Raw genomic sequence first — 24,678 nt, forward strand, 5'->3', positions numbered from 1 at the left:
CTGGTTGCCATGATGTCAGAGGAGGAGGAGGAGGAGATTTCTGAGAAGCAATCCAAAAATACACACCAGCTGGCCCCTCCTTCCTCACTCCCTCTGCCAGCTTCAAAACCTCCTTTTGTGCAGGTAGCCAGGGCCCTCTTCCTGGAGGCAAAGGAGGTCAAGGAGGCAGAGGGTCAGGCAGTGGGTTCTGGGACCCCAACCTCACCCAGCAGATTTCCTGGACCTGGGCTCCATCGTCCTCCCACAGTACCCAGACCAGGCCTATTGTTTCCTGCCTCCCTGCCTCCACCTTGAATGTCCTTCCTTGTCCTTCAAATCCCAGCTCGGCTTTCACTCCAGTGGAGAACCTTCCCTGAGTCACTTGGGGCTCCCCCTGCATCCTGCACCCACCCCAGTCACAGTTCTTTCTTGATGTTCTCAGGGGTCTGTGAGGTCTTGGGGATGCTAGCTTTGCCTTTGAACCTCAGCCCCTGGCACAGACAGGTGCTCAGTAAATCTGGAAGGAAGGGAAGGAGGGAGGAAGGGAAGGGAGCAAAGAAACACCTCTCCTAGGATTGGAGAGGATCTGGATTGTGAGCACCTGGCACAGGGCTGGGCACTGAGCAAAGCCCACTCCCTTCCTGCCGCCTCCACTTGAGCCTGGGCTCCAGCACCTTCCGCCTCATCTGATTTGGAGCCAGCTCAGGGGTCGTCTCCATACCCGCAGGCCTGTGTCTGTCGCCCATTTGGATGCAAGGTAATTACACCAGGATGCAGCCGTGCACTTGACTTCATAAGGAGCTAGTGTGTTTGGGAGAAAGGGCTCCATTCTCCGAAATCCCGGACTGTGCAAACTTGCAAGGGCCTGAGCAGGGGTTTTCACACTGAGTACTTTCTGCAAACAAAGCCTTACCTGAGGCCATTATATAAAACAGATGGAAACTAAGCTGCTTGGGGAGAAGTGGTGGGTGTTTAAGGCTATTGGGAGACGGGACCAGAGTCCCCTTTCCCCTGTACCTCTGGGTCCCGGGGAGATGGGGGTTGGGGTTGGCCCTGGCAGTGGAAAGGGGCAGCCAGGAGAGAGGGAGAGGCCTGGGGAGAGTCCAGTGGCTGACATTTACTAACAGGTACAGAAGGGCTCCAGTATCTTCAGAACTGCGTGTTCATGCCAGTGTGGCTGGGCCAACGAACTCATCTTTCACAGCAAGAAGTCAGTCTACACAAACAAAAATGAAAATGCGTCCTTGAAAAAAATCATAATGACTTCAACCTTTAATGTTCTCACAGTTTCTTTCTTTTTTTCGATCTTTAGGGGAAGTAACTCTTGTCTAGAGGAAATATATAAATTCAGCAATTCCATTAAATTATCTTTCTTTTTCTTTTGTGAAATTCAAGTAAAAGTAAATTTAAGATTGTATAAAACACACACACACAAACACCAGACTAAAACATGCAGCAGTGGTTGTCTCTATTAGACCCCACTCAAATCATCAATCTGGACCCTACAAAAAACTGTATTGATCCTGAGGAATGACTGTAAATTACATCAAACTCTACCCAGCAGAATCTCTTATTGTAGCTGCTGCGTCAGATGTGCTGTCATTGCTAGAGGAAACTAAGGTGGCCTCAAGTGCATGACATGCAGCCATTGATTTAGCCATAGTGCTAATTGCTGTTCTGATCAGAAAAAGAGTATCATAAACAAGTAGGCTCCATGTGGCAAGGATAAATGTCCTTATTGATAGCTTTGCCAGCAAGGGCTATATTCACCCATCCCCCTTACTTTTGTCTTATAACTTTGCCCTTTCTTGATATACCAAAGCCCTAGATATAGGATTTAAAAAATTTAAGGCTAACCCTGAGCATTTCTGCCCTTGCGCTAACTGGGAAAAGTCCAGCTGTAATGAATCTGTCTTGGATATCTGGCCCCAATTAGAAACCACTTGTAAGGAATACACACGGTAGGCCTTACCACGACGCAGCCACCTTTTAGAAGTTATGGCCTACATCCTGAATTGCCAATGCTGTTTAGAGACAGTTTAGAGGGGCAGACTACACCCACCCTTGGGTTAAAATCTTATTTCACTGTTCTGGAGAGAGCATGATTACCAAAGACAAAACCACACACTCCAAGTTATTTTAGTAGAAATTAAACAGCCTCAGAGAAACAAAAGGTCCTTAACAAATGCAAAACAGATTAGTAAGGATATGAACCAATATTGAAAAAGTGGGGGCGGGATGCAGGGGGTTGGGAAAGAGGGAAAATCTTTCTGGGTCTGCTCAACAGGCTGTGAAACTGAAACAGAATTGCTCCCCTCCTAGGAAGAGAGTCTGGTTTCAACAGTTGCTCATGCATCTGCAAGAAATAACCCTGTAAATCAGTCGTCATCCAACCTCGATTTTAGGAGATCCGGTTGACAACTGCAAATGCAGCACCCCTGTTTGATAGGAGTATAGGAAGCAGGGACTCAGACCCATCATGGATGAAGGTCCAAATCACTCGACCACATACTACTAAGCCACCTGACAAGTGCTGGCCATGAGAGCTCTATACAAGATGGACAAATTGCAGTGTGACAGACTGATTCTCTCCTGCTGCATCCCTCCTCCACCATCGGGTGGCTGCCCTCATCTGGACTCTGTATTTTCACAAAGAAACTTGATCTGAAGCCTGAGGCGTCTAAATGGCACAAATACTACGCACTACTTATCAGACTGTGTCCTAGTGCACTATTTCTGAAGTGATTGCTTCCTGTTTTTTTGACCTAAATTTGTGTCTTTTACACACATCAGACAATCAGTTCTATTCTGTAATTTATAGGCAGGCTGTGATTAGTCAGTTCCTTATATTTTAATTGTGAGATACTATGACTTCAATAACCACATGCCAAAGTGATATAGGCTGCAAAGAAAGCTTGATCAGGTGCATGTAACTGAGTAGGATCAAAACTCATGAGAAGGTTGTAAACATGCTGCCCACGCCCTTACTTTGCCTCGTGGCATCTGGTTATAAAATAAAGACATGGTCTTGTAGTCCGTGGAGCTGTCACTAGCTCTCCATCAGAGAGGCTCTGCATTAAGGCGGACAGTGTCCCGCTGAGCCCCAGCTCTCATTCTCTTGTCTGTCTTTTCTCAATCCTTCACCAGTCCCATTCAGGTTCACTCTTGGCCATGCTGTTGTGGCACAAGATACCATGACTTCAGTAACCAGAGGCCTTATGAAATGATGTATCAGGATCAATGGCTCCTCATGTGTAGTTTTGCAATAAAGATGCAAGGCTGAAGTCATTATATTTGCAACTAGAGGCCTGGTGCACAAAATTTGTGCATGGAGGGCATGGGGGGCTGTGTGTCCCTTAGCCCAGCCTGCAATCTGGGACCACTTGAGGGATGTCTGACTGCCCTCTCACAATCCAGGACTGCTGGCTCCCAACCACTCGCCTGCTTGCCTGATTGCCCCAACCGCTTCTGCCTGCCAGCCTGATCACCCCCTAACCTCTCTCCTGCCAGCCTGATAAATGCCTAACTGCTCTTCTGCCAGCCTGATTGCCCCTAACTGCCCTCTCCTGCTGGCCTGGTCTCCTAATTGCCCTCTCCTGCCAGCCGGGTCACCTGTAACTGCTCTCCCCTAACTGCACCCCTGCTGTCCTGGTCACCCCCAACTGTCCTCCCCTGCAGGCCTGGTCCCACCCAACTATGCTCCCATGCTGGCCTGGTCACCCTCAACTTCCCTCCTCTGCTGGCCCAGTTACCCCTAACTGCCCTCCCCTGCAGGCCTGATCACCCACAACTGACCTCCCATGCAGGCCTGGGTCCCCCCCAACTGTCTTCCCTTGCAGGCCTGGTGGCCCCCAAATGCCCTCCTCTGATGGCCCAGTCACCCCTAACTTCCCTGCCTTACCAGCCTGGCCACCCCTAACTGCCCTCCCCTGCTGGCCTGGTTGCCCCTAACTGTGCTCCCCTGCTGGCCTGTTCACCCCTGACTGCCCTCCCTACCTTGCCATCCTGGTAACCCCTAACTGTCCTTCCCTGCCAGGCCGGTTGCCCCAACTCCCCTCCCACAGGCCTGCTCCCCTCCAACTGCCCTCCCCTGTGGGTCTGGTCTCCCTTAAGTGCTCTCCCCTTCTGAGCTGATCACCCACAACTGACCTCCCCTGCAGGCCTGGTTGCCCCCAACTGCTCTCCTCTGGAGGCCTGATCCCACCAACTACCCTCCCATGCAGGCCTGGGTCCCCCAACTGTCCTTCCCATTTGGCCCGGTCACCCCTAACTGCCCTACCTTGCCAGCCTGGTCACCCCTAACTGCCCTTCACTGCTTGCCTGGTCGCCCCCAACTGCCCTCCCCTGCAAGCGTGTTCTCCCCTTCAACTGCCCTCCCCTCCCAAACTTGTCTCCCCTAAGTGCTCTCCCCTGGTGGCCTGACCGCCCATAACTTATTTCCCCAGTAGGCGTGGGTCCCCCCACAACTGTCCTCCCCTATATGCCTTATCACCCCCAACTGCCCTCCCCTGCTGGCCATCTTGTGGCAGCCATCTTGTGTTCACATGGGGGTGGCCATTTTTGACAACATGAGGGTGGCCATCTTGTGTGTTGGAGTGATGGTCAATTTGCATATTACCTCTTTATTATATAGGATACTCCAGGTTTAGCACAACTGAAGAAGAATAATGACAATTGGAAAATGACAGAGTTAGCATAGTAAGTGCTTAAAACCTACTAGCTCTTCTTAGATGCTTTCTTTGATCATAATATAACCTTAGAAATATATATATATATATATATATATATATATATATATAGTTTCTACATGTAATTGTGGATCATGAAAACATACAATTCTAAGACTTCATGAAGGATCACAAACTGAGCAGGTGTAGTAGCAGCACTGTTGACATCATGGGCCTATGCCACAGAAGTTTTTGATCTTCCCAGTTTTTCTGATGAGGGATTCCTCTTACGCTTACTTTACACTCACAATAAAGTCAACAAATAACAGAAATTTAGCACATAAGCAGTTACGGAAAACTGTTATAAAAATCATGCACACTACTGTACACAAGGCTTTCTACAGGCGCATCTGTAAGACATAAGGACCAACATCTTAAGTAAGTACAGGTCCTCTTGCTAGTGAATCTAAGAGTTCCTACTGTCATCTACAGGAATATTAACAATATGGCCACATATGACGTGTTAAATGAGTTGAAACACACTGGGCTTTTTGAAATCTCCAAGTCATTTTATTTCAAGATGACAACCTTGGAATAGCTGTAGGATGATGTCATTATCAGAGTGAGTATTGACTATTTCTCCCAGTAAGTGCAATGTGATTTTACCCATTGCGTAGGTTTCAGTTAGCATTTAGTAAAGTTGTGGGGATTCTTTTTCTGTACCAGGTTAATTTTTAGTACTAGTCATCCTCATCTGAACCTAAGTATGAAATGCAGCCAACAATGAATGCACACAGTAAAAGGGCTGAACGAACCATCAGTAGAACTAGAGACTGGTTTATATTCACACCTATTTTGCCGCGGGGAGATGGTTCTCTGTCAGGTGGAGGGCCACTGTCTATACTGCCCCCCGGTCCTTGCGTGTCACACAGGGGTGGATTCCATCCCTGCTGACAGTGACAATTTTTCCTATTGTTGCACACCCCTCTGAAATTGCATTTCTTGACATCACAGTCAAAACCCATGTCTTGATGAAAAGTACAATTCATATTAAAACAGTAGCTTCCTGGCGCACAGGTTGCACCATCTATTACATACGCAAGTGGTGGCAGGTCTATCCCAAAGTGTGCATCGAATCCAAAGCATTTTTCTTGGTTAGCTAATAGCTGATGAAATGTAGTGTGCTCACCTCCACCAGGTACTTCTTTGACATCACGACAGTGCAAAATTCCACAAAGAACATCATCTACTTCACATGGTTTATGTCTTTCTCCCCCTTTGTAGAAGTACCGCCCACAGTTTCCAAATCGGTCACCCCTTACATTCAAGATATCATAGCACACTTGCGGGGCATCTCTTACACGGTAGCCAAATAGAGCTTGACACTGCATGTCACGGTCACTACAGTTTCCTCTCACACAAACGGATAATGCTGAACACGGGGTTCCATCCTGGATATAAAAGTCATTTGGACAAGTAGCCTTTTTCCCGTCACAGTATTCCGTTAGGTCACAAATGCCACCCTTCTCTCTACAAATCCATCCAGGATTAGCATGTTTACAGTTAACACAGCACTTGCCTGTACTGCATTCACTACCGAGGGAGAGGGCACAAGTGGTCTCACAACATTTATTTTCAGCACAGTCTTTCAAGGAGCCACAGTCACATTCTTCCCAATTATCTACGATCTTGTCACCACAACGAGGCGCTACATAAGGAAAATTATTGTATGGTGCCTGTGTGTAAGCCAAACATTCATCATAGGCGTGCAATCGATAGTGGATTCTCGTATAAGAACAATTGCTGAACATATCGTTAAGACCTGGATGAGGAGCCATGACACAGAAAGTTCTTCGAAAACATTTACAACCAGCTACATCATGTCTCATGGCAAAAATATGACCCAGTGAATGTGCGGCGACACCGGCACCTAAAAATAGATGAAAATATGGTACATATACAAACATTACGCCCCAGTTGGGGTTGCATATTCCATCTTGGAAGCCAAAATATGTTTTACCAGCGATTTTATGTCCTGTAAGAAGTATTGAACTATCATGATTAATTTCTTTATACCATCCCCAATATTTCCACAAGCCATAATTTTCCATAGCTCTACCTTCATCTCTATAATTTGTTACTTCCGTTAGATCCCTATTCTCCCATATGAACAGGACACGTATGTGGACAATCAGACGATGATGATAATAAATGCTGTGTAATATGCTGTTTATCATCACCACTCTCTCTATTATATCTGTCTTATTACGCCTGACCTGGTATAATGAGTTAGTAACTGTGTAGTGAAGTTTTAAGTCTCTCCTATGGGGCCACCATAAATACACGGGCGCTGCTCTCAGGTTTTCAGCAAACGTTGCCTCTTCAAATGCTAGATCTGCACCTTCTTTTTCAATCGTACAGCTTTCGTCCTCTGTTGATCGTTCTTTCACAAGCAGAGAAATCACATGCTCAAACTTGGAAGAAGCCTCCATTGGCTTGATTTCATAAGTCGAGTCATCCACCTGCAGCATGCCACGCAGACCCCCGTAGCAAGTGTCCAGTGTGCCCATGGACCCAGGAACCTCCTCCAAGTAGCTAAAGTAGTAGCAGTCTCGAGGGATAAAGGGGTAGTCCTCCTGCATGGCACCTTGGTCGTTATCGGTGATAACCGGAAAATGTCTGGGCAGCAAGTCCTTCTTGACCTTCATGTGAACCACATGTCTTCGACCACTGAAGTGAATCCTGTAGGAGAGCTGGTCTTGTACCCCAGCTCCACCCAGCCTGTGGGACACCTTCCTGGGAATCACAATTTCAGAGGAAGTGAAACGCCATCCTGGTAGGGCATGGGAACAACTGACCAAGGACAGGAGTAGCCAGAGGAGAGGCAGCCAGAGAGGCCCTGTCAGGTGGGCCTTGGCCCAGGCAGGAGCCATGAGCGAGGGAACCTGTGACCATAGAAAGTGCAGGCAAGACTAAAGCTGCAGTAGCACCTTTTTCAGCAGGAGGAGAGCAGAGAGAGGCTGGATGTTTGGCACCCCCAGAGCCTGGGAGGGGGAAGGGGTAGCTATTACATAACAATGGTGCATTCTTTGGGGGAGGCTGTGCTCAGTGATGTAGGGAGCCTGGGCTGAAAGGTCCCCTGGTCTCTTAGAGAAAACTCAGGGGGAGGCTAAGTGGATTTGGTGGCAATTTTAAGACACTTGGTGGCTTTTTTCCTCAAGCTATAACATAATAGGCCAACATGACATTAAAATGGAGAATGGTGAGGAGAGTGGAAGCTTCTCTGTATAAGACTTTTGAGGAGAGAATTAGATTCTCTCACACTTTATAAAAATTAAATGTAGTTGGACTGAGTGATGGAAAGGAAGTGTAACTAGATGTCACGAATAGAAAAATCAGGATGTATATTCATAGTTTCTTGTAGAGTGAAACTCACACCTACTTATGTCCCCGAGATTGTAGTGCTAGGAAATTACCACTAAGACGTGCTCATGGATAATCATAGCGGCATTATTCCTGAATTTATCCCATCAAATGGAAACAAACAACCAGTACTCAATAGACCAATGGATAAACAAAAGGGTATATTTGTCCGATGGAATATTCTCAGTAAATCAGAAGAGATTCCTGATACGTGTAAGAACATGCATGTGTCTCACAGATATGATGATGATGATTATGATAATGATAGAAAAACAGGAGACCAAAGCAACTTAATATATGATTTAAATTTTATGAGGTTCTAGAACACTGCAAAGCCAGTTCTGGGAATAGAATTTAAATCAGTAGTTTCCTGACTTGGGAATGGAGGAATGGAGAGAACTTTCTAGTGATGGAAAACTTGTGTATATTGACTGGGGTGTGCTGTAGATTAAGTGTTTGTGTCCCTCCCAAATTCACATGTTGAAATTGTAAGTGTGTCTGGGTTTTGTGAAATTTGAGTAAAAGTAAATTTAATATTGTATCAGAAAAGAAGAAAAGAGTAAAACATGCAGCAGTGGTTGTCTCTATTAGACCCCACTCAAATCACCAATCAGGCCCCTACAAAAATCATATTGATCCTGAAGAATGACTGTAAATTACATCAAACTCTACCCAGCAGAATCTCTTATTGTAGCTGCTGCGTCAGATGTGTTGTCATTGCTAGAGGAAACTAAGGTGGCCTCAAGTGCATGACATGCAGCCATTGATTTAGCCATAGTGCTAATTGCTGTTATGATCAGAAAAAGAGTATCATAAACAAGTAGGCTCCATGTGGCAAGGATAAATGTCCTTATTGATAGCTTTGCCAGCAAGGGCTATATTCACGCATCCCCCTTACTTTTGTCTTATAACTTTGCCCTTTCTTGATATACCAAAGCCCTAGATATAGGATTTAAAAAATTTAAGGCTAACCCTGAGCATTTCTGCCCTTGCGCTAACTGGGAAAAGTCCAGCTTTAATGAATGTCTCGGATATCTGGCCCCAATTAGAAACCACTTGTAAGGAATACACAGGGTAGGCCTTACCACGACACAGCCACCTTTTAGAAGTTATGGCCTACATCCTGAATTGTCAATGCTGTTTAGAGACAGTTTAGAGGGGCAGACTACACCCACCCTTGGGTTAAAATCTTATTTCACTGTTCTGGAGAGAGCATGATTACCAAAGACAAAACCACACACTCCAAGTTATTTTAGTAGAAATTAAACAGCCTCAGAGAAACAAAAGGTCCTTAACAAATGCAAAACAGATTAGTAAGGATATGAACCAATATTGAAAAAGTGGGGGCGGGATGCAGGGGGTTGGGAAAGAGGGAAAATCTTGCTGGGTCTGCTCAACAGGCTGTGAAACTGAAACAGAATTGCTCCCCTCCTAGGAAGAGAGTCTGGTTTCAACAGTTGCCCATGCATCTGCAAGAAATAACCCTGTAAATCAGTCGTCATCCAACCTCGATTTTAGGAGATCCGGTTGACAACTGCAAATGCAGCACCCCTGTTTGATAGGAGTATAGGAAGCAGGGACTCAGACCCATCATGGATGAAGGTCCAAATCACTCGACCACATACTACTAAGCCACCTGACAAGTGCTGGCCATGAGAGCTCTATACAAGATGGACAAATTGCAGTGTGACAGACTGATTCTCTCCTGCTGCATCCCTCCTCCACCATCGGGTGGCTGCCCTCATCTGGACTCTGTATTTTCACAAAGAAACTTGATCTGAAACCTGAGGCGTCTAAATGGCACAAATACTACATACTACTTATCAGACTGTGTCCTAGTGCACTATTTCTGAAGTGATTGCTTCCTGTTTTTTTTGACCTAAATTTGTGTTTTTGTACACACATCTGAAAATCAGTTCTATTCTATAATTTATAGGCAGGCTGTGATTAGTTAAATTCTCAGATTTTAATTGTGAGATACTATGACTTTAATAACCACATGCCTAAGTGATATAGGCTGCAAATAAAGAAAGCTTGATCAGGTGCATGTAATTGAGTAGGATCAAAACTCATGAGAAGGTTGTAAACATCTTGAACATGCCCTTACTTTGCCTCGTGGCATCTGGTTATAAAACAAAGACATGGCTTGTAGTCCGTGGATCTGCATTAAGGCGGACAGTGTCCCACCGAGCCCCAGTTCTCATTCTCTTGTCTGTCTTTTCTCAATCCTCACCGGCCCCACTCAGGTTCACTCTTGGCCATGCTGTTGTGGCACAAGATACTATGACTTCAATAAGCAGAGGCCTTATGAAATGATGTATCAGGATCAATGGCTCCTCATGTGTAGTTTTGCAATAAAGATGCAAGGCTGAAGTCATTATATTTGCAACTAGAGGCCCGGTGCATGGGAGGGATGGGGGGTTGTGGGTCTCAAAAGAACTGTTGGTCCAGAAAGAAACTCACTACAGACTGATTCATTTGCCTGTCAGCATAACTATTATTGCTCGTCTCACATTCAGTTCTTATAAGTATATTTCTAGTAACACATGATCTCACTCATCTAGGGGAAATGATGAACAACATAGACTGATGAATAAGAACAGACCCAGAAACAAGGAGGCCTCGTTCGGACTGTCGGGCCTCAGAAGAAGGGGAGGGGAGGGTGGGGGTTGGGGGGAGAGATCAACCAAAGGACTTGTGTGCATGCATATGAGCCTAACCAATGGTTAAGGACAACAGGGGGGTGGGGGCATCCGTGGGGAGGGGGGTGGGATGGGAATGGGGGGATGAGGACAAATATGTGACACCTTAATCAATAAAGAAATTTAAAAATAAATAAATAAATAAAAATAAAATATTAAATTTAAAAGTAAATTAGTAGTCAGCCTTACTATAAAAGTAGTTATAATATAGCCGAAACCGGTTTGGCTCAGTGGATAGAGCGTCGGCCTTCGGACTGAAAGGTCCCAGGTTTGATTCCGGTCAAGGGCATGTACCTTAGTTGCGGCCACATCCCCAGTAGGGGGTGTGCAGGAGGCAGCTGGTCGATGTTTCTCTCTCATCGACATTTCTAGCTCTCTATCCCTCTCCCTTCCTCCCTGTAAAAATCAATAAAATAATAAAAAAAAGTAGTTATAATATAGCTAGCTAGTCACCTATAGGTTTAACCTTCAAGTTACAGCCCTACAGGTTACATGTTATAAAAGGAAAGACAAAGTTTCTTAAATAAAAATAAAGAGGTTTCCTTCAAATATTATAAGAATTAAAATTAAAAGCCTATATATTTAGCCCTTTAAACTAAGGTAAATAATTTACATTTTTCCTCTCTGATAAGTTTTATATAAAATTAAAAATTAATAGCAGAAACTTAATATCATTTATTGTCCATAATTTAGGACAAATAAAGTTAATAAATAAATTAAGCTTTATTTCAGATTAATTTAAATTAGCTAATGAAAGTAAGTATAAAAACTTAATTATAAAAAATAACTTATTTATACTAGACAAAAAACTGTTTCTAAAGTATTAACAAAACTTTATTAATAGTTCATCTCATAGTAAAATTACTTAACATACAATAAATCCAAAGCAATCATATTTCTATACAAAAATTAAAAATAAAAGGTTATCAAAACTACATTAAAAATTTTTATAAAAGCTTCATAATAATACAAAAAGAAGAGATTAATAGAATAATACCTTAAAAGAAATATCTTATAAGTAAATTTTATCAAACCTTAATTACTTTAAAATTTTTACTCAAATATTAATTTTCATTCATAATACTAAAAATAGGACACCCATAAAATCTTATGGTGTCAAAATAAGCCAAAGGAAAATCATTTGGACAAAAATCAAAAGGATCCCAAGTCTAATTTACAGAAAAGAGTTCTTGATTAACCTTTGGTCGAGAATATGTTTATATTTTTAGAAAACTCCAAAGCCCATATAGATTCCTGCAACAACAGATCCCAGGGAAGACCTGATGGGACTTTTTCCAGCCACAGAATAAGTAGTGGCCCCCGAGAACAGAGGAGAAATAATCCAGAAATAAAAATAGTGAGGATGCCTTGCCATGCTAGCAGTCAGCACCTGTGCATTACTGCAGGTTTCCCAGGACCAAGAGCAAGGAAGGTTGGTGTGCATGCGCTTCCAGACCATGTGTGCACACCCTTCTGCATAGAAGTCAAAATGTTTGATGTTTTGTGTTCTACCAGGACCCCTGACTTGAGGGTCTTACTTTATTTCTAACACAGGGAATAGTGTTAACTGCCACATTAAAAGAAATGTTATACCTCAGGCATTAACCATTTTTACAGATGGATCCAGTTCTGGAAAGGCTGGATCTACTGCAGCAGGAGAGCAAAGGTCCTTCAAACCCCTTATATTTCAGTAGAAATATAAGCTCCTATTTATGCCTTAAAAGATATTGCTATGGAGCCCATTCAACCTATAGTAATAGTGCTTATGTGGTAAGTATGGCAAAAATTATTGATACAGCTACTATAGGGCACACAATTCAGAGGAACTTTTCATTTAATTTTCAGCCTTTAAAATGTTATTAAAGAAAGACAATATCCATGTTTTATTGGAAGCAATGTCCTCAGTGTGTTATCCACCTTTCTGTACCAACTTTAGGGGTAAATCCCCAAGGACTTAAACCTAATCAAATCTGACAAAATGGATGTCACTCAATAGTGGAAACAGCCAATTGTACTCTTAAAATCATTTATTAAAACAAAAGGGGGGAGACAGGTGTTATGTGTCACCTCAAAAGAGGCTCAGTCATGCTTTTTATACTTAAAAAATTTTTAATTATAATGCAAAGGATCGTACAGCAGGTGAAAGGCATCAGGCCTCCTGTACAATAGCTTCCACTGAGTCAGCTAGGTGAAAGGAAGCATAAACCAGACAAGAGTTTTATCAGATTCAGTAATAATGTGGGGAAGAGGTTGTGTTTTATATCTTTCCAGAAGGAGCAATACAGCCAATTTGGGTACCAGAGCGTTACATGTGTCACCACAATAGACTCCGACAAGCTCCTATGTCCCTTCACTCAAAAGGACTAAGGACTGCCCTAACTTAACTTTTAGTTTTCTTCTTCCTCTGCTTAATGATAGCAAAGCGGGAAAAGAAGAAAACTAAAAACTACGCAAGGGACTAAGGTACCAACATAGAGTCATCTGAAGAAGTTAATGACTCAAGTGCAGCAGATTATGGAAAAGCAAGAAGTTGAAGCTACTTCTTCAACCATGTTCCTACTCATGCTAGTATCTGTTAGCTGCCAGTCTTCTGAAAAGGCTTACGCAGCCAAGTGCAAGGACACCAGCAGCACAAGAGACTTTCTTTCATTTAGTAGCTAAAAATGTTAATATGTCCATAGTTTTGATTTCTCTCTTATTGTTTTATTATTATTTAATAGCCATAGTTTTGCTCTTAACATTCAAGTTTTGAAAATGATAACATGTATATAATTTAATTTTACATTGGCATTGTTTTAACATTAGAGCTTTATTATTAATATTTAAATTTTACTTTTATTATTAGTATATTAAAATTAAATAGAAAGGGGGGAGCTGTTGGAGACAAGGTATAAACTGACACCGTCCTTGCACCTGAAGGGGCTAGCAAGGCTGGGACCCTTACCCACACAGCTTTCCCAGACTTGTTTGGATGGCGGTTATCAGTAGAATAAGAGCAAGCATTCAAGGCTTGCCAAGAAGTCTGTAACTATTTTCTGAGATTTGCTGTACTAAGAATCTGCCTGATTTACTGTACCAAGAATTTGTCCTTCTACTCTATCCCTCCTTTAGAGATTAAGAGGAACAAAGAATACATTCCTCTACACAGACCTCCTATTCAGTATTTGTGTATAAAAGGCATCGCGTAGTTAATAAAGCCGCCGCAATATCTCGAAGATTCGCTGCCCTCCCAATTCCTGCTGTCCTGTCTTTCTTTCTTTTCTCAGTCCCACCTCCCTACCTCAGCCCGGTTCAACCCGTCAGGCTGGACCTGACATGTCCCTTAGCCCAGCCTGCAATCTGGGACCCCTTGAGGGATGTCCAACTGCCCTCTCACAATCCAGGACTGCTGGCTCCCAAATGCTTGCCTGACTCCCTGCCTGATTGCCCCTAACCACTTCTGCCTGCCAGCCTGATCACCCCCTAACGTCTCCCCTGCCAGCCTGATAAATGCCTAACTGCTCCCCTGCAGGCCCAATTCCCCCTAACTGCCTTCTCCTGCTGGTACCTCCTAATTGCCCTCCCCTGCCAGCTGGGTCACCCGTATCTGCCCTCCCTTGCTGGCCTGGTCTCCCCTAACTGCTTTCCCCTGACAACCTGGTCTTGCCTAACTGCTCACCCCTGCTTTCCTGGTCCCCACCCCCAACTACCCTCCCCTGCAGGCCTGATTGCCCACAATTGACCTCCCCTGCAGGCCTGGGTCCCCCCCCCCAACTGTCTTACCCTGCAGGCCTGGTGACCCCAAATGCCCTCCTTTGATGGCCCACTCACCCCTAACTTCCCTCCCTTACCAGCCTGGCTGACCCTAACTGCTCTCCCCTGCTGGCCTGGTCAACCCTAATGTCCCTCGCCTCCTGGCCTGCTCACCCCTAACTGCCCTCCCTACAGTCCAGGTCCCCCAAACTGCCTTCCCCTGCAGGCCTTGTCACCCCGAAATGCCCTACCCTGCAGGCCTGGTTCCCCGAACTGCCATCCCCTGCCAGCCTCATCTCCCCTTAGTGCTCTCTCCTGCTGTCCTGATCGCCAACAACTGACTTCCCCAGGAGGCCTGGGTCCCCCTCTACTGTCCTCTTCTTTATGTCTGGTCACCCCCAACTACTCTCCTGCTGGCCATCTTGTGGCAGCCATCTTGTGTTCACATGGGGGCTGCCATCTTTGACGACATGAGGGTGACCTTGTGTGTTGGAATGATGGTCAATTTGCATATTACCTCTTTATTATAGAGGATACCCCAGGTTTAGCACAACAAAACAAGAATAATAACAATTAGGAAAATGACAGAGTTAGCATAGTAAGTACTTAAAACCTGCAGGCTTTTCTGAGATACTTTCTTTGATCATGATATAACCATAGAAATACATATATATAAATTTCTGTATGAAATTGTGGATCTAGAAAACATAAAATTCTAAGACTTCATGAAGGATCACAATCTGAGCAGGTGGTAGCAGTACTGTTGACATCATGGGCCTATGCCACAGAAGTTTTTGATCTTCCCAGTTTTTCTGATGAGGGATTCCTTTTATGCTTACTTTACACTCACAATAAAGTCAACAAATAACAGAAATTTAGCACATAAGCAGTTACGGAAAACTGTTATAAAAATCATGCACACTATTGTACACAAGGCTTTCTACAGGCGCATCTGTAAGACATAAGGACCAACATCTTAAGTAAGTACAGGTCCTCTTGCTAGTGAATCTAAGAGTTCCTACTGTCATCTACAGGAATATTAACAATATGGCCACATATGACGTGTTAAATGAGTTGAAACACACTGGGCTTTTTGAAATCTCCAAGTCATTTTATTTCAAGATGACAACCTTGGAATAGCTGTAGGATGATGTCATTATCAGAGTGAGTATTGACTATTTCTCCCAGTAAGTGCAATGTGATTTTACCCATTGCGTAGGTTCCAGTTAGCATTTAGTAAAGTTGTGGGGATTCTGTTTCTGTACCAGGTTAATTTTTAGTCCTCTTCATCCTCATCTGAATCTAAGTATGAAAAGCAGCCAACAATGAATGAACACAGTAAAAGGGCTGAACGAACCATCAGTAGAATTAGAGACTGGTCTACATTCACACCTATTTTGCCACGGGTAGATGGTTCTCTGTCAGGTGGAGGGCCACTGTCTATACTGCCCCCCGGTCCTCGCTTGTCACACAGGGGTGGATTCCATCCCTGCTGACAGTGACAATTTTTCTTATTGTTGCACACCCCTCTGAAATTGCATTTCTTGACATCACAGTCAAAACCCATGTCTTGATGAAAAGTACAATTCATATTAAAACAGTAGCTTCCTGGCGCACAGGTTGCACCATCTATTACATATGCAAGTGGTGGCAGGTCTATCCCAAAGTGTGCATCGAATCCAAAGCATTTTTCTTGTTTAACTAATAGCTGATGAAATGTAGTGTGCTCACCTCCACCAGGTACTTCTTTGACATCACGACAGTGCAAAATTCCACAAAGAACATCATCTACTTCACATGGTTTATGTCTTTCTCCCCCTTTGTAGAAGACCCGCCCACAGTTTCCAAATCGGTCACCCCTTACATTCAAGGTATCATAGCACACTTGCGGGGCATCTCTTACACGGTAGCCAAATAGAGCTTGACACTGCATGTCACGGTCACTACAGTTTCCTCTCACACAAACGGATAATGCTGAACACGGGGTTCCATCCTGGATATAAAAGTCATTTGGACAAGTAGCCTTTTTCCCGTCACAGTATTCCGTTAGGTCACAAATGCCACCCTTCTCTCTACAAATCCATCCAGGATTAGCATGTTTACAGTTAACACAGCACTTGCCTGTACTGCATTCACTACCGAGGGAGAGGGCACAAGTGGTCTCACAACATTTATTTTCAGCACAGTCTTTCAAGGAGCCACAGTCACATTCTTCCCAATTATCTACGATCTTGTCACCACAACGAGGCGCTACATAAGGAAAATTATTGTATGGTGTCATTGTGTAAGCCAAACATTCATCATAGGCGTGCAATCGATAGTGGATATTCAAATAAGAACAATTGCTAAACATATCGTTAAGACCTGGATGAGGAGCCATGACACAGAAAGTTCTTCGAAAACATTTACAACCAGCTACATCATGTTTCATGGCAAAAATATGACCCAGTGAATGTGCGGCGACACCGGCACCTAAAAATAGATGAAACTGTGGTACATATACAAACATTACGCCCCAGTTGGGGTTGCATATTCCATTTTGGAAGCCAAAATATGTTTTACCAGCGATTTTATGTCCTGTAAGAAGTATTGAACTATCATGAGGAATTTCTGTATACCACTTCCAATATTTCCACACACCATAATTTTCCATAGCTTTACCTTCATTATTATAATTTGTTATGTCTATTCGATCCCCTCTTTCCCATATGAACAGGACACGTAGGTGGACAATCAGACGATGATGATGATAAATGCTGTGTAATATGCTGTTTATCATCACCACTTTCTCTATTATATCTGTCTTATTAGGCCTGATCTTGTATAATGAGTTAGTAACTGTGTAGTGAAGTTTTAAGTCTCTCCTATGGGGCCACCATAAATACACGGGCGCTGCTCTCGGGGTTTCAGCAAATGTTGCCTCTTCAAATGCTAGATCTGCACCTTCTTTTTCAATCGTACAGCTTTCGTCCTCTGTTGATCGTTCTTTCACAAGCAGAGAAATCACATGCTCAAACTTGGAAGAAGCCTCCATTGGCTTGATTTCATAAGTCGAGTCATCCACCTGCAGCATGCCACGCAGACCCCCGTAGCAAGTGTCCAGTGTGCCCATGGACCCAGGAACCTCCTCCAAGTAGCTAAAGTAGTAGCAGTCTCGAGGGATAAAGGGGTAGTCCTCCTGCATGGCACCTTGGTCGTTATCGGTGATAACCGGAAAATGTCTGGGCAGCAAGTCCTTCTTGACCTTCATGTGAACCACATGTCTTCGACCACTGAAGTGAATCCTGTAGGAGAGCTGGTCTTGTACCCCAGCTCCACCCAGCCTGTGAGACACCTTCCTGGGAATCACAATTTCAGAGGAAGTGAAACGCCATCCTGGTAGGGCATGGGAACAACTGACCAAGGACAGGAGTAGCCAGAGAAGAGGCAGCCAGAGAGGCCCTGTCAGGTGGGCCTTGGCCCAGGCAGGAGCCATGAGCGAGGGAACCTGTGACCATAGAAAGTGCAGGCAAGACTAAAGCTGCAGTAGCACCTTTTTCAGCAGGAGGAGAGCAGAGAGAGGCTGGATGTTTGGCACCCCCAGAGCCTGGGAGGGGGAAGGGGTAGCTATTACATAACAATGGTGCATTCTTTGGGAGAGGCTGTGCTCAGTGATGTAGGGAGCCTGGGCTGAAAGGTCCCCTGGTCTCTTAGAGAAGACTCAGGGGGAGGCTAAGTGGATTTGGTGGCAATTTTAAGACACTTGATGGCTTTTTTCCTCAAGCTATAACATAATAGGCCAACATGACATTAAAATGGAGAATGGTGAGGAGAGTGGAAGCTTCTCTGTATAAGACTTTTGAGGAGAGAATTAGATTCTCTCACACTTTATAAAAATTAAATGTAGTTGGACTGAGTGATGGAAAGGAAGTGTAACTAGATGTCACGAATAGAAAAATCAGGGTGTATATTCATAGTTTCTTGTAGAGTGAAACTCACACCTACTTATGTCCCCGAGATTGTAGTGCTAGGAAATTACCACTAAGACGTGCTCATGGATAATCATAGCGGCATTATTCCTGAATTTATCCCATCAAATGGAAACAAACAACCAGTACTCAATAGACCAATGGATAAACAAAAGGGTATATTTGTCCGATGGAATATTCTCAGTAAATCAGAAGAGACTCCTGATACGTGTAAGAACATGGATGTGTCTCACAGATATGATGATGATGTGATGATGATAGGAAGACATGAGACGAAAGCAACCTAATATATGATTTAAATTTTATGAGGTTCTAGAACACTCCAAAACCAATTTTGGGAATAGAATTTAAATCAGTAGTTTCCTGACTTGGGAATGGAGGAATGGAGAGAACTTTCTAGTGATGGAAAACTTGTGTATATTGACTGGGGTGTGCTGTAGATTAAGTGTTTGTGTCCCTCCCAAATTCACATGTTGAAATTGTAAGTGTGTCTGGGTTTTGTGAAATTTGAGTAAAATTAAATATAAAATTGTATCAGAAAAGAAGAAAAGAGTAAAACATGCAGCAGCGGTTGTCTCTATCTGATCCCACTCAAATCACCAATCTGGCCCCTACAAAAACCGTATTGATTCTGAAGAATGACTGTAAATTACATCAAACTCTACCCAGCAGAACCTTTTATTGTAGCTGCTGCGTCAGATGTGATGTCATTGCTAGAGGAAACTAAGGTGGCCTCAAGTGCATGACATGCAGCCATTGATTTAGCCATAGTGCTAATTGCTGTTCTGATCAGAAAAAGAGTATCATAAACAAGTAGGCTCCATGTGGCAAGGATAAATGTCCTTATTGATAGCTTTGCCAGCAAGGGCTATATTCACCCATCCCCCTTACTTTTGTCTTATAACTTTGCCCTTTCTTGATATACCAAAGCCGTAGTTATAGGATTTAAAAAATTTAAGGCTAACCCTGAGCATTTCTGCCCTTGCGCTAACTGGGAAAAGTCCAGCTGTAATGAATCTGTCTCGGATATCTGGCCCCAATTAGAAACCACTTGTAAGGAATACACACGGTAGGCCCTACCACGACACAGCCACCTTTTAGAAGTTATGGCCTACATCCTGAATTGTCAATGCTGTTTAGAGACAGTTTAGAGGGGCAGACTACACCCACCCTTGGGTTAAAATCTTATTTCACTGTTCTGGAGAGAGCATGATTACCAAAGACAAAACCACACACACTCAGTTATTTTAGTAGAAATTAAACAGCCTCAGGGAAACAAAAGGTCCTTAACAAATGCAAAACAGATTAGTAAGGATATGAACCAATATTGAAAAAGTGGGGGCGGGATGCAGGGGGTTGGGAAAGAGGGAAAATCTTGCTGGGTCTGCTCAACAGGCTGTGAAACTGAAACAGAATTGCTCCCCTCCTAGGAAGAGAGTCTGGTTTCAACAGTTGCCCATGCATCTGCAAGAAATAACCCTGTAAATCAGTCGTCATCCAACCTCGATTTTAGGAGATCCGGTTGACAACTGCAAATGCAGCACCCCTGTTTGATAGGAGTATAGGAAGCAGGGACTCAGACCCATCATGGATGAAGGTCCAAATCACTCGACCATATACTACTAAGCCACCTGACAAGTGCTGGCCATGAGAGCTCTATACAAGATGGACAAATTGCAGTGTGACAGACTGATTCTCTCCTGCTGCATCCCTCCTCCACCATTGGGTGGCTGCCCTCATCTGGACTCTGTATTTTCACAAAGAAACTTGATCTGAAGCCTGGGGTGTCTAAATGGCACAAATACAACACACTACTTATTAGACCGTGTCCTAGTGCACTCTTCCTGAAGTGATTGCTTCCTGTTTCCTTTGACCTAAATGTGTATATTTGTACACACATCAGACAATCAGTTCTATTCTGTAATTTATAGGCAGGCTGTTATTAGTTAATTCCTTAGCTTTTAATTGTGAGATACTATGACTTCAATAACCAGAGCCCTTATGAAATGATGTATTGGTGATCAATGGCTCCTTAAGTGTAGTTTTACAATAAAGATGCAAGGCTGAAGTCATTATATTTGCAATATCCCAGGTTTATCACAACCGAAGAAGAATAATGACAATTAGGAAAATGACAGAGTTAGCATAGTAAGTGCTTAAAACCTGTGGGCTTTTCTTAGATGCTTTCTTTGATCATGATATTACCTTAGAAACATATATATGCACTGAGTGGCCAGATTATTAATCTCTGAACACATAATAATCTGGCCACTCAGTGTAGACTGACCACAGAGTTGGGATTTTTAAATAAGGTTTTTCCATGTATAAGAACTGCATTATGGGTAGTTAAAAGAAGCAGAGGACTTACTAGCCAGAGGCTGGGGGCCACTCTCTCCTGGTCCCTTGATATATCAAGATTTGCAAGATTTCTCTTATACATCAATACACTGAGTAGCCAGATTATTATGCATTCAGAGATCATAATAAGCTGGCCACTCAGTGTATATATATTCTATTTATATAAAAACCCTGGGTGTAACACATCACGACAGAAGTTGGACAACCGGAAGGAAGTCAGTCTTGCAGGGGTCGCCTTGGCAATGGCTGGGCCCTCCCTGATCTGTTCCCGCAGAGGGCAAGGTTTGAGGCAGGAACTGGCCGTCGGAGCATGGAGGCACTGAGTCCTGGGTCACATTGGCAACAGCTGCGCCCTCCCGGAGCTGTTTCCCTCAAGGCCTGAGAGAAGAACCCACCTTCAGAGTGCCAGGAGCGCCCAGCGGCAGTCAGTCCTGGGTTGCCAAGGCAGAAGCCACTGAGTGGTAGAACTCTGGGTCTGGCCCAACAGGGGGCATGGCAAGCCTTCAAACCAGACCCTGACAGGAGGGAGGAGGGAGCCCCATTCTTCATGGATTCGACAGGTGGCCAGCTTGCTGTCAGGGGCCTGCTAGCTAGGAATCCTATTCACCTGCATATCTGTATGTGCCTCGCTGGCACGGCCAAGTGTGACCTGAGTGAGGGTGGTGAAAAGCTTAGAAAAGACAGAAAAGAGCATGAAAGCTGGGTCTCGGTGGGACGCTGCTTCTCTGAGAGACAGTGACTGCGTCCACAAGCCATGTCTTTATTTTGTAGCAGATGACATGAGGCAAAGTAAGGGCCTGATCAAGATGTTTACAACATTCTTGTGGGTTTCAATCCTACTCAACTACATGCATCTGAACTCTATATCCAGTAGTTTGCTTTCTTCCATTTCTTTAATCTGTTACATGTTTCTTTGTCTCCACATTTTGGCTGCTACCCTGTGTTTGTTTCTATGTATTGGGTAGCTGCTAAGTCTCCTTGAGTTGATAGAGTGGCCTTGTGTACTAGGTGTCCTATAGGATCCAGTGGCTCAGCCTCCCCAATCACCTGAGGTGGACACTCTTGGTGCACCCCTTTGGAAGCTGTGTGCACAGTCTTGTTGTAGTTGAGCTTTGGTTACTGTTGGTATCAGTGGGAGGAATTGATCTCCAGGCCAATTGGCTGTGAGGACCAGCTTTGTCTACAATGAAAGAGCTGCTGTGCAGGAGACACCCTTATGGGGCAGGACTTGCTTCAGTGAGGCTTTGGTGCTCACTGAGTCTGTTCCTTGAGTGTGTCACTTATGGATGTGAAGAGTTGTAATCTGGTATGATCTTGCACTGACCACTGGGTACACTGGCTCTTGGATCTCCAAGGAGGTGCAAAGTCAGCCACTGCCTGGGCCATCCAACAGGAACTATAAAGAGATCTGCAGATTCCTCCTCTTTGTATGGGGTTTGGAAGTGCCCAGACAAGGCCCAGATTGTTTGACAGGATTTAGGCTAAGAAAGGACAGGCCAATCATATGCAAAAGCCACTGTGCACAGCTTGGGTGGGGTTGTAAATTGTAAAGGGCAAGGTCTCAGGTAATCTCCAGGGTAGAGCAAATAGCAATGGCTGCCAGTCAGCCCTGCACCAGGGAGGTCCCAGAACAGAACAATGATCATTGCAAGCACCCTTGTCTGGAAGAAAGCCATCCCTACATTCCTGCCCTGATGTCAAACCGTTCATTTCTCCCCGTATGTGTCTGGGTCTCCCAAAGTCTTGCCTGGCACTGGAGTTCAGAGCAAGCAGGAGCTTGTATCTCCCTCCAGATTAAAAAGTATCACGGGTGCCAGACTGTTCCGTGCCTCCGCACCTCTTACCAGTCTCAATGCGCTTTCTTCTTTACCTCTCTAGTTGTAGTACTTCCACTCAGCCAGCTTTCCCACAGTTCTGGATGATAGTTGTTATATATTTTAGATGTAATTTTGATGTGGTTGTGGGAGGCAGCAAGTACAGGTGTTTACTTATGCTGCCATCTTGGTTCTTTTCTTTGTTGTTGTTTTTTTAATGTATTTATTTTTTGTTTTTTACTAACACATACTAGTAATTAACATCACATTCTACAGTTTTAGATGTAGGATTAGTGTCCTTATAAGACACTCAAGCTATCTATCTATCTATCTATCTATCTATCTATCTATCTATCTATCTCCCTTCTCCTTCCTCACCGCCCCCCCCTCGCCTCCATTAACCCACTCCCCATGCACACTCAACCACTGAGGAAGGTCATATGAGGACACAATGAGAAGGCAGTCATCTGAAAGCCAGGAAGAGAGTGCTCACCATTAACTAAATCAGCAGCAACTTTGATCTTGGACTTCTCACCTCCGGAACTGTGAGAAAATTAATTTCTGTTGTTTAAGCCACTAAGTCTCTGATACTTTGTTATAGCAGCCTGAGCAAACTAATAAATATTTTTGTACTGAGAAGTGAGGTGTTGCTATATTCAATACATAAAAATGTACAAATAGATTTGGAACTGGGTGATATGTAAAAGCCAGAAGTTTCCAGTCATGTGCTTTAAAAAAAGCCTAGTTTGCCTTGAAGGGACTGTTGGTAGAACTACAAAGTTAAAAGTGAGGATGTAGAGAAAAGGAAACCCTCATGCACTGTTGATGGGATTATAAATTGGTTAAGCCACTATGGAAAAGAGTATGAAGGTTCCTCAAAAAATTAAAAATAGAACATATGATCCCGCAATTTCACTTCTGGGTATTTATCCGAAGAAATAAAAAACACAAATTCAAAAATGTATATGTAGCCCTATGTTCATTGCAGTATTAGTTACAATAGCCAAGATATGGAAGCCACCTAAGTGTCCATCAATAGACAAATGTATAAAGAAGATGTGGTCCAGGCCTGGTTGGTGTGGCTCAGTGGTTTAGCATTTACCAGGCACTAGGAGGTTGCAGGTTCAATTCTTAGTCCTGGCACATGCCTGAGTTGAAGGATCAAGTCCCAGTAGGGGCATGCAGGAGGCAGCTGATCAATTTTGATGTTTCTCTTGCTCTCTCCCACTCCCTTCCTCTCTCTCTCTCTCAAGCCAATGAAAACATGTTTTTCTTAAAAAAGAAAATGTGATATATCTATATATAATGGAATATTACTCAACCATAAAAGAGAATGAAATATTACCACTTGTGAAGTGAATGAAACTATAAGGTATTGTGCTAAGTGAAATAAGTCAGACATAGAAATACCATATGATTTCACTCATATATCAAATCTAAAAAACAAAATAAACAAGCAAAGCAGAAACAAACTCATAGAGAACAAACTGATGGTGACCAGATGGGAGGGGGAATGGGAGATGGGTGAAACAGGTGAAGGAATTAAAGAAGTACAAATTGTCAGTATGTAGAGTCAAAGGGATGTAAAGTACAACGTAGGGAATATAGTCAATAACATTATAATCACTATGTACGGTGTCAAGTAGGTACTACCTTATCTGGGTGATCACTTTGTAAGCTGTATAAATATCTAATCACTAAGTTGTCCACCTGAAACTAATATAATATTGTAGGTAAACTGTAATTGAAAAAGAAAAAACATGTGACACTTGAAGGCTATTGATCAGCCATGCTCCATGCAGTGGGTTCACCCAAAGGGTAACCTGAGCAGTGCATCTCTGTGGCTCACAGAACAACCAACCGCTGTAATCAGTAAGGTTTATTTCAGAGCCACACAAAGATCTTAAATGAGGACAAGATATGGACCACCATTCTTAAGTCCTTGAGGTAAACATTACTTCTGCAACTGCCTTCATTACATATTGCTTCTATGTTGGTGGAGGAGGAAGTTGAAGGAACTTTCTCTTGGACTTTG

General features: G+C 43.7%; 2 protein-coding genes across 3 annotated transcripts; both read right to left on the reverse strand.

Annotated features, from left to right (window-relative positions):
- Positions 1-1,095: 1,095 nt before the first annotated feature.
- Positions 1,096-7,691, reverse strand: LOC129148968 (disintegrin and metalloproteinase domain-containing protein 20-like). The gene is made up of 2 exons (XM_054715467.1): positions 6,923-7,691; positions 1,096-1,195 (listed from the first exon to the last, which is right to left on the reverse strand). Exons 1-2 carry the CDS (start codon positions 7,577-7,579, stop codon positions 1,178-1,180), a joined length of 675 nt encoding a protein of 224 aa, XP_054571442.1. The 5' UTR covers positions 7,580-7,691; the 3' UTR covers positions 1,096-1,177.
- A 7,902-nt stretch (positions 7,692-15,593) lies between these two features.
- LOC129148969 (disintegrin and metalloproteinase domain-containing protein 20-like) lies at positions 15,594-18,087 on the reverse strand. Of its 2 annotated transcripts, none has more exons than XR_008555959.1 (2): positions 17,165-17,439; positions 15,594-15,805 (listed from the first exon to the last, which is right to left on the reverse strand). XR_008555959.1 is itself a non-coding variant. In XM_054715469.1 (2 exons), the coding sequence occupies exons 1-2, from the start codon at positions 17,976-17,978 to the stop codon at positions 15,780-15,782; spliced, it is 558 nt and encodes a 185-aa protein (XP_054571444.1). In that variant the 5' UTR covers positions 17,979-18,087; the 3' UTR covers positions 15,594-15,779. The 2 variants fall into 2 exon arrangements, 1 of the variants encoding a protein (XP_054571444.1); XM_054715469.1 differs by lacking the exon at positions 17,165-17,439 and adding an exon at positions 17,447-18,087.
- Positions 18,088-24,678: the final 6,591 nt, after the last annotated feature.

The sequence above is a fragment of the Eptesicus fuscus genome, chromosome 5, assembly GCF_027574615.1.
Source record: "Eptesicus fuscus isolate TK198812 chromosome 5, DD_ASM_mEF_20220401, whole genome shotgun sequence".
In the NCBI taxonomy this organism is placed as follows: domain Eukaryota; kingdom Metazoa; phylum Chordata; class Mammalia; order Chiroptera; family Vespertilionidae; genus Eptesicus; species Eptesicus fuscus.